Source organism: Lactuca sativa, chromosome 2 (genome assembly GCF_002870075.4).
Source record: "Lactuca sativa cultivar Salinas chromosome 2, Lsat_Salinas_v11, whole genome shotgun sequence".
NCBI classification, from domain to species: Eukaryota; Viridiplantae; Streptophyta; class Magnoliopsida; order Asterales; family Asteraceae; genus Lactuca; species Lactuca sativa.
The window spans coordinates 101,627,954-101,638,518 of record NC_056624.2 but is presented as its reverse complement, the minus strand read 5'-3'; the positions used below and the strand labels follow the sequence as shown (position 1 = coordinate 101,638,518).

At 40.4% G+C, this 10,565-nt stretch overlaps 1 protein-coding gene across 1 annotated transcript; it reads left to right on the top strand.

The window, feature by feature from the left end:
- Positions 1 to 9,561: 9,561 nt before the first annotated feature.
- Positions 9,562 to 10,266, top strand: LOC111886293 (uncharacterized). The gene has a single exon (XM_023882527.1). The coding sequence runs from the start codon at positions 9,562 to 9,564 to the stop codon at positions 10,264 to 10,266; it is 705 nt and encodes a 234-aa protein (XP_023738295.1).
- Positions 10,267 to 10,565: the final 299 nt, after the last annotated feature.

Here is a 10,565-nt window from a genome sequence, read left to right as displayed (position 1 = left end):
GTGGATGAGTTTTTATTAAGATTATTTTCAACTATGCTTTGATTTCAGAAAAACCCTTCTTTCAAAACTTCTTTGTTGTCCTCATTAACAATTTTATTAATCTCTGGGTTTACTTTATCACCATTCCCGGAGGTAACAAACTCCTTAACCTCCCAATTTCATTTTATTTTTTGTCTTTGAAAAGTGGATGAGTTTTTATTAAGATTATTTTCAACTATGCTTTGATTTCAGAAAAACCCTTCTTTCAAAACTTCTTTGTTGTCCTCATTAACAATTTTATTGATCTCTGGGTTTACTTTATCACCATTCCCGGAGGTAACAAACTCTTGATTTAGATAAACAACAGAGCTCGGTTCGAGATAATGAGAACCTTTTTCCTTCATTACCTTTGTAACGTCTGGATCTTGATAGCTATTTAATTATTAAATTATTCATTTTGTATAGAAACTCGACAAATTTGGAGGCCCTAAAGTCGTCGAGTAAAGATGGTTTGATATGACGTTTACTCGACGAGTTGAGAAGCCTCAACTTCACGAGTAGGACTGGCAGATGGATACCCTAATTTTAAGGGTTGTGCACCCTATTTAAACACCTTAACCCATAACCTCGCCTCATTTACAACCTCCATCTTCCCAAACCCTAGCCACAAAACCCTAATCCACTTTTGAGAGTTTTGAGCCACTTTTGGGAATTCTTTGTGATTTTGAAGAAGAGGATACTTGAAGAAGGAGAAAGGAAGTGTAAGAGAAGAGTAGATCCAAAAGTTAAGCTTCATTTATGGTTCATTTGAGGTATAAAGCTCCTACCTTGCTTATAGTATGTTTAGATCTAGTTTTAGGAGGTTTTCTCCATATTTTGGTCCAAGAATGTTGGTCTTTGGGACTTGGACATCCCATGAGGGCAAACCTTTCAGATCTAGGGTCTATAGGGGACCTCATGGCATAAAGTTGCCAACTTTATGGCCATGGAAGTCTCCTGCAACTTGTGGACCATCTTTTTGTCCTTTTGAGCCAAGTAGTCTATGGATTCAAGAAAAGATAAGAACTTTACGTGACCAAACTGTCCCAAGAGTCCAAATCTATGATCCTATGTCTTATCTTGAAGTCTTCATGGTTTTTGAAATTGGAACTAAGCCATTTTTGAGCAAGGGCTAGGGCTCATTTCTTGTAGGATTGGTCTTAATGGGTAAAGTCATAAGCTTTACCCTCGTAGATGTGTTTTCGACTTGGATCTGAAATATGGGACTTAGACTCGAAGAATAATGGCTTAGCACATTATGAACGCTTATCAGACTAAAGAACTCGACGAGTTGGTTCGAAAAGTCCCGATTCTATTTTAGGTAAAACTCGTCGAGTTGGATCGCAATTTCAGGGTTTTATGATTTACGGAACTCGACGAGTTGATGGACCAACTCGGCGAGCTGAGTCAACCCAAAATGTTAACTTCGACAAGAATGTTGACTTTGACCAGGGTGTTGACCTTGACTTTGACTTTGACGAAAGTTGACCCTTAAGGGGTCATGAGTATGAAGGGGTAATGAAAGGAAATCTATTATGTGTAGGAATTTGAGTGGAGTTGATTTCAGAGCCGAGGACAACTCAACTACTTTACAACATTTGAGGTGAGTCTAAGGCACCAAGGTCGGCCCACTAGTAGGAGTTTATATCATATAATTGTCTGTATGATATTTTTCTGGTATGCCACTATCTGTTATGATTATGTGCCAATATTTTATGATATTATGTGATAGTGGTAAGGGTTGAAATAGACCAGGTATCCGGTTGATAAAGACCGAAGGAGTAGGTCGGGCACCTAGATATGGCTCACAGTATGTTTATGGATGTTTATGTATTTTATTATGTGGTAGTGGTAGGTGGTGAAATAGACCCCGTATCCGGTCGGACAGACCGAAGGGGTAGGCCAACACCCAAATATGCTAGGCAGCTACTGGTTGACAGAGACTGAAGGGGTAGGCCAAGACCCAGATATGCTAGGAAGTATGTGTATTGTATGGTATGTGGTATGATGGGGGAACTCACTAAGCTTTGTGCTTACGATTTTCAGTTTTGGTTTCAGGTACTTCCTCTTCAAAGGGAAATGAGTCGGCATGATCGCAGTGCATCACACTACTTTTTCCGCACATGAGATCTTTGGAATTTATACTCTGATGTTGTTTTTATCATGACATGTTTGACTATTGATACATGGGTTTTGATATAAGTTGATATTATGGATATTTTCAGACAAAGGTTTTTATAATTATTTGATTTAAAAATAAAATTTTTGGTCTTAAATTTTGGGATGTTACAAGTTGGTATCAGAGCCCTGGGTTGAGGGATTTGGACACACTCTCAGGTGTGTTTGGACTCAAATATAGGGTTTGAAAGGTTTTTACAAGAAAAATAGTTTTCTAAAATTTAAAATTAAGGGTTTTAACAAAGAACAAGAAGTGTGATGTGTGCAATCGATCGAGCTCAAGTAAATTTTCCCCAAGATACCCATACACGTTCGGTATGAGATATGGTACGATTATGAGAATTGCATGCTAGATTAGGGCTAAGGATCTAAGAAGGATGCGTTATATGCCTACTATATGTGTATGAGATATGCATGCTAGATTAGGGCTAAGGATCTAGGAAGATGACTTATGTGCCTGCTGTATGTGCTTATTGAACTAGATGAAAGTACAAACTAGTCAGTGATATGATAGCCTGATTAGGATGTGCTTTGTTTGGGTTACTCAATGCCCAAATGTTTCTTGCTTCTTGCTTTTAGGATTCCTAGTTGTCTTGAATTAAGTAGTAAACGAATACGTTAAGTTACAAATTACAAGGACTAAATAATTTCAAAAGGTTAGGTCTAGCCCTATTTTGCAGCTCTCGTCTAAGTCCAACCGTTATAGGGTAGGACTTATCCTTTGAAGAATTATCTGGTCTTAGTAATATGTAATGGCATTCGCAAGCTAGTTAAGGAGAGATAGCCGGGACTTCTTATGTAGCTGATCGCGTAGAGGGGGTCGGAGATTACCCTAGGGTAAGCCTATGATGAGATTAGTGCAGCGAGCAGTAGTAGTGAAAGTGACTTGTGGGAGTCAAGGCAATTTTTGTGGAAAGTACGGATAGATGTGGAAGGTAGTATGGGCCCGTACTACATAATCCGTACTCGAATCAAGGAGATATGATATTAAACCAAGGAACATGTAGTGAGAATGAGGTCTCTCAATATTATGTATGACTCTGATGATTGTGTGGTTTGTTTTAGAATGGTGATGACACGACACGGAGCAAGAGGTTCAGGGTCTCGGTCAGGTTCGGGTACAGGTTCCTAGCCAGTTGATGACATATTGTGTGAGTTCATCCCATCCAAGATTACGAGAGGCATTCTGAAGGTGACCCTGGTGATTTCTGTTTCGATCAAGGAAAGTATCATTGAGTTGATGGAGGATCGCCTTAGGGCATTCAGGAGTGACATGGCACCTGGCCAGTCAGGGACTCGCACGCTCTCCTTTATGGATTTTAGGGGATGCAGAGCGCCAGACTTCAGCGGGGTGAAGGACCCCATTACGGCTAGACGATGGATCGCGAACATTGAGTATGTGCAGGTGACGAGCTTCTGCCCTGAGGAGTCGAAGGTCAGGTTTGTTGTTGGTTTTTTGAGAGAGCGGGCCAGAGATTGGTAGGAGGCGGTGGGTGACATGTTGGGATCCCCAACCATTGAGGCTATGACCTGGTCAGACTTTGTGACCAGATTCCAGGTTGTGTTTGCGCCAGTTGTGGAGATTCAACAGCTAGCCAGGGAGTTCTTGGATATGAGACAAACTACTGAGTCGGTGGCAAAGATTACCAGCAAGTTCAGGGAGAGGGCCTTATTGGTGCCTCAGTACGCGGGTGATGAGGAGATGAAGAAAACTCGATACTATGATATGTTGAGAGCTGACATATGGAAATATGTCAGCTACTCGGCATTCCTAACCTTGGATGATATGATAGCGAGGTCGAGGGAGAAGGAGATTGATATAGAGCATGTCAGGAAGAAGAAGGTGGAGACTGGGCAGGCGACTAGGGTTTCTGGAAGAAACCCAATGGATTCGGCTCAAGGTCGAAGGGCCAGTAGGGATGGAGTCATTGTGGGAAATACGCCAAGAAGCATGAGGGGTTTTGCATATTAGGGGGATCAGGATGCTATAAGTGTGGTAAGCAAGGGCACTTTGGCAGGGATTGTACTGCCCGTACCCCCACCATTCAGACATCAGACCTGATTTTCTTCCATTGCAATCAGAAGGGACATAAAAAGGCCAACTGCCTGAGATTGACATCAGGAGCGCCAGTGGCGGCGCCATCTCTAGCGACCCTACGGATCACAGATGGCCGATAGGGAAAGTCAGATGCTCCAGCGGTAAGCAACCAAGCCTTCCATTTGACCGCCGAGGAGGCACGTGCCACACCGAATGTGGTGGCGGGTATGTTTATGATCCCTAACTTTTTTTTATATGTTAGTTTTATTATTTCCTTTTTATGAATTTGATTCTAGGATCGTTCCATGCGAATGGTATCCCGGTACTGGTATTATTTTACTCGGGGGATACCTGATCATTAGTATCTCTTGCACTAAGCAAAAGGTTTTCTGAGCCTTCATGCATGTTGGATTGTCCCTTAGAGGATGAGATTGCGGACGACCGGTCCATCCGCACATCAGAGGTTTATAGAGATTGTGTCCTAAGTATCTATAACAAGCGTTACCTCATGGATTTGGTTCCCATTTCTTTGCTTGGGAAAAAGGTCATCATATGCATGGATTAGTTGAGCCCTAATAGGGGCTATGATCGACTGTGAGCAACAATTGGTTCATGTGAGGACCCCAAGTGGGGGAGAGCTAGTGATTCAGGGCGAGAGGCCGCAACATGGGCCAACTTTGTGTTCACCAGCGAGGGCTAGGCACCGCCTTCAGCAGGGTTGCAAATGTTTTATTGCCTATATAATGGATACCCTAGAGGAGGGTAAGGCGACTGTGAGCGATGTGGCAGTAGTGCGGGAGTATCCGGATGTGTTTCCGGAGGAGTTACTAGGGATCACTCTGGAGATACAAGTTAAGTTTAGGATTGACCTAGATCCTGGTGCAGATCTGATAGCCAAGGTTCCATATCAGTTGGCTCCTCCCAAGATGTAAGAGTTGTCTACACAGCTACAGGAGCCGTTAGACAAGGGATTTATCAGGCCAAGTAGTTCGCCTTGGGGAGCCCCGATCCTATTTGTGAAGGACGGGTCACATCGGATGTGTATAGAGTACCGGGAGCTAAATAAGGTAAAAATGAAGAACCGTTACCCAATCCAGAAGATTGATGATCTCTTGGACTAACTTCAGGGGGCATCTTGGTTTTCCAAGATCGATTTGCATTTAGGCTATCACTAGATGAGGGTTAAAGAAGAAGATATACATAAGACTGCTTTTTGGACTCGCTATGGTCATTACGAGTTCGTGTTGATGCCCTTTGGGCTCAACAATGCTTATGCCGCGTTCATGGACCTCATGAACCGCGTATGCAGACCGATGCTGGATCGGTATATGATAGTCTTTACTGACGACATCTTGGTGTACTCCTGTAACATACACGTTTTGAAATCGTGTTTTCTAAATTTTAAAAGTAAATAATATTATGAAATATTATATGAATTTGAGTATTGTGTTCTAACAAGATAGTTTTTACTAGAAATGAAGTAAAACTATGTTTAAAATCACTTGGAAAATATTGGAAGTCTTATGAGATTCTAATCAAAAGGTAAATATTGAAATTTAATGAAAAGATAAAATTTGAAATAAGTAAAATTTTATTATTAAAAGTTGTAGATAATTTCATTAGAGACATTTAGGCGAAAACCTCATCGAAATCTGAGTTATAACGAAGAAGATATGACCAATTGAAGATCCGCAACAAAACCGGCAAACGCTATTTAGCATAAAAAGTTAGTTTTTAATAAACTACTTTTAAGCTTTAGTGATATAAATGAATGTTGTAGTAATTGTTAAACCAAGAATTTTCATAAAAACAACATGCAAATCTGACTTCATATGAGGAAGTTATAATTTTTCTAAGTTTCGGAATAGCAGTAGACAGCTAAAAACTCGAAATAAAGATCGAGCGATATTTAGCCGAAACAACCTAAACAAGAATCGAAGGTCTCGTTAATAGTAGTACAACGGTAAAAAGACTGACAAAAACGGATGTTGGATGAAGTTATGAATTTTTAACGGATTTTCCTGTCCCGGTCTGTTAAAAATAATAATATTAAAAATAAATTCAAAATTAGCCGATAGAGTTTAAATGAAAGTTGTAGAATATATTCTCGCCTACGCGTGGATTTAAAGAATGTCAAAAACGGAGCCCGTATGCGAAATTTAAGGATTTTAGAAGACTTGGGCACAAAATCCGAGGAATTTTGCATGCATGGTTCGGAATTGGCCACGTCACCTCACCCAAGAAGCTGCCCCGTGTCCGACTCGTGGTGTGTCCGAAGCTAGCTGTCCAACGCGTGTCGCAACCCACACATCTGAAGCGTAGGTCCTGTCCGAGACCGAAGCATGTCCACCTGTGAACCGAGCCACCTGTCCTTCGCTGCTGCTGCTGCGTGCCTTCTCCTTTCGGCTGAAGATCCGAGCCTCGCCCCTATAAATAGAAGGGTTGCGAGATTACCTGGGTAATTTTGGAAAATTGCTCATTTTCACCCCTAAATCAAGATTTCTTGCATTTCAACTTCCCCCGAAGCCCCCGGGATCATTTCAAACACCCGAAATACGTTTTGAAGTGCCCAAGAAGCCTGAGAAATTTATCTTTTCGGATTGAAACTCAAGCATCGCAAGGTCCGGTTTTCAATAAAGCTCCCGGTTTTCAATGAAGAAACTTTATTATTGTAACGAAGTGCTGCACAAATTACTATTTTAACCCCCGATTATTTCACGGTGAGTTCAACATATAGGAACAATTGTATGTTATGTGTTATATGTGTAAGGTGCTTTCCTGTGATATTCTGGTATTGACTTTGAGTCTTTGACCATGTAGACCATGTCTCGTATTGATAATATACCTTTAATCATGTAGAACATGTCTTGTATAATTTTTGGTATCGGCTTTGTGCCTTTGACCATGTAAATCATGACTCCTATAACTTATGATATTGGTAATAGGCTAGGTAGGGCTGAAAGCCTGTATATGCTAGCAAAATAATAATAAGAAATTGTATGACTTCTATGCCATTTGGGCCGAAGCTTTATTGATGTATATCAAGTATTGAAATTGTTATTTCTCATCGATTGTATATCTTTGAATCAAGTCATTGATTGATATGGAAAGTTTGTCACAAGATTTACATATAGCTTTGTTGTTCCTCTTTTCTTCTGCCATATTGAAGTGTATATATATATATATATATATATATATATATATATATATATATATATATATATATGGCATAACGTTATATATTGTATCTATTATTGAACTCACTAAGTGTCATCACTTACCCCTCTCAATGTTTTAATAAATTGCAGGCAATAAGCACCCAGTATAGCCATATACTATTGGTAGAATTAGAATAGTTTATACTATTACTTTTATATTTAAATTTTAGTATGTATAAAGTTACATTCTCCTGGGTAGTTTTGTAATATATTAAACTTAGTCGGTTTGTATCCAGTCTTTTGTAATAAGACCGTCATGGTATAATATAATATGTTTATGAATATGCATGTAGCATGTTTTGGAGTAATAATGTAGAATTTATGAAAGGGGTTCTTTCAACTCCATGACGCAGGAGCAGCACGAGGAGAACTTGTGGGAGGTGTTGGATACCCTGAGGATGGAGAGCTTGTACGCCAAGTTCTCCAAGTGCGAGTTCTGGTTGCACGAGGTGCAGTTTCTTGGGCACCTTATCAACCAGAACAATATTCTCGTCAACACGGCCAAAGTGAAGGTTGTGATGAGATGGGAGGTTCCGAAGTCTCCATCTAATATTCGGAGTTTCCTCGATTTAGCAGGGTATTATCGGAGATTCATTCATGATTTCTCTATGATAGTGGTACCCTTGACCCAGCTAACGAAGAAGGTTGTTGTCTTTCGATGGGGGCCTGAGCAGCAGACAACGTTTGAGACTTTGCGGCAGAGGTTGTGCGAGGCACCAATCTTATCCCTTCCAAAGGGCGTTGAGGATTTTGTAGCATACTGTGATGCATCCATCTGGGGTTTAGGCACAGTTTTAATGCAAAGAGGGCACGTCATTCCTTACTCCTCGAGGCAGTTAAAGCCTCATACAACGAACTATCCGACGCACGACCTGGAGTTGGGGGAATTCGTTTTTGCCCTCAAGATTTGGCGACACTACCTCTATGGGGTCCGTTGTACCGTATACACAGATCACAAGAGCTTGAGGTATTTGATAACCAACCAAATCTGAATATGAGACAACGATGATAGTTGGATATGGTGAAGGATAACGATTGCGAGATCTTCTACCACCCTGGGAAGGCCAACGTTGTGGCTGATGCACTTAGCCGCAAGGCATTCACAGCGCCGATCAGAGACATTTTTCCGAGGATGACAGTAGTGACTCCGCTTTTGGATCGGATCTGGGAGGCCTAAGAAACTATTTTGGAATTAACTGAGAATTAGTTAATTGAAGGGGTTAAATATCTATTAGTTAAAATTTAACTAACTTAAATATTCTAGAAACCCTAATGATAAGGTGCTTAGGATTTCATTCTCCTTGCTCATTTTGGCTTGAAGTGTCTCCTCCTTTTTTCTCCTCTCCTTGGGAACGAATTTCTTAACCCTCTGTAGGGTTTATAGAATTTTAATCATCTTCCTAATTAATTTTTGTTCTCTCTTTTGTGTTCATTGATTGTGATACTGTTAGAGGGATTTTGGTATGGGTCCTCTTATCCAAGAAACATTGAGGATACCAATCTCAAGCATGGAGATTAATGGCTACATAACGGGTATGTAATTCTTCCTTGTTTATGTTTTATTATGAGAGTTGTAATAACATGAAACTTAGATCCTTAAGGTACATGAACACATATAGTATTGTTTTGTTTGCTTTGCATATGATTATGTGTTTATATGCATAGAAAACAAAACATTTGGAGTTCGTCTCCTAAAAGGTGGTCGATGCTTTGCATGAAAAATCTCATATCCATGAGGTCTTGTTTTTTGCCATGTGCCTTTTGCTTTTCCTCACACACCTTTTTTTGACCAAATTTTCTTTTTAATATCCCATATTAGTGTACATTGTGTATCAATCGTGTGTGTGTGTATATATATATATATATATATATATATATATATATATATATATTTAATATCCCAATTATTAGTCTATATTGTTTAGTATCTAAGCCCATTGTATCTTGTATTTATACGTCTATTGTTTAATGAAATCTTTATGGGAAAATACTTACCAAACATGGTATCAGAGAATTTCTAATCTCGTTTACCTCCAGGTGGCCCTACTCCTTTTGACTCTTCTGTCGTCTTTCTTTTCCGTCTCTATTCTTTTCTTTTACCTTGTGGCCATGGCTGATAAAGCAAAACCTTTTATTTGTACGAACATCAAATCCTATGTACCTATCATACTCGATCTCAACGAGTTGAACTATGATGTGTGCTGTGAAATCTTCTTGACCCATTTTCGTGCCTATGGTCTCCACGACTATCTTGATGGAACTATAACTTCCAAAGGCCCTACTAATGTTCATTGGGATAACCTAGATAATCTGGTTAAGTCATGGCTCTATGGAACTATGACACAATTGCTTCTTACCATGATCTTTAAGCCAAAATTCTCTGCTCAGTCCATCTGGGACAATCTTGAGGCTTTGTTTCAAGATAACAAACACTCACGAGCTATTGAACTTGACAATGAGTTGCACTCCTTGGTTCAAGGTGATTGGTCCATTACTGATTATTGCCAAAAGATGAAGTCAATTGCCAACTTATTGGTAAACATTGAAGCACTTGTTATTGAGAAAACTCTTGTCACTTACTTGCTTAATGGCCTCAACCCCAAGTTTGACAACATCTCCCTGATCATTCGCCACAAAGACACACATGTTACTTTTCTAAAGGCACGCTCAACACTTGTGTCAGAAGAATTTCATATCAACCGCATGCACACCTCATCTTCCAATCACTATGATCATGGACCCCCCCAAGTGCTTCTTGCAAACAGCAAACCAGATTCCAGGCGTCCCAATCACAACAGGTCTTCTACCACCTGACGCACCGGAGACAACCCCCATCACCTCCATTCTCAATCTCCTTCTTCATCCTCACATGTCACTACCGGTGCTCGCTACCCACCTGCCCACCTCTGGTCCTCTTTTTACTACCCATAGACTGCATATGGGTAGCCTTCTCCTCCACCATGGTTTGTTCCTCGCCCACCACATCACCTGCAACATCAACACTGCCAGCCACCGTCCAGCAGTAGCAACATTTTAGGCAAATACACAGCTTCGCCTACTGTTCCAGCAGCCTTCCATGGCGGTGTTGAGTCAGCTGATTTTCTGATGGGTTT

Bases quoted from the DNA above. Each gene is read 5' to 3' on its own strand.
- LOC111886293 (XM_023882527.1), top strand. From the start codon at position 9,562: ATGGCTGATAAAGCAAAACCTTTTATTTGTACGAACATCAAATCCTAT.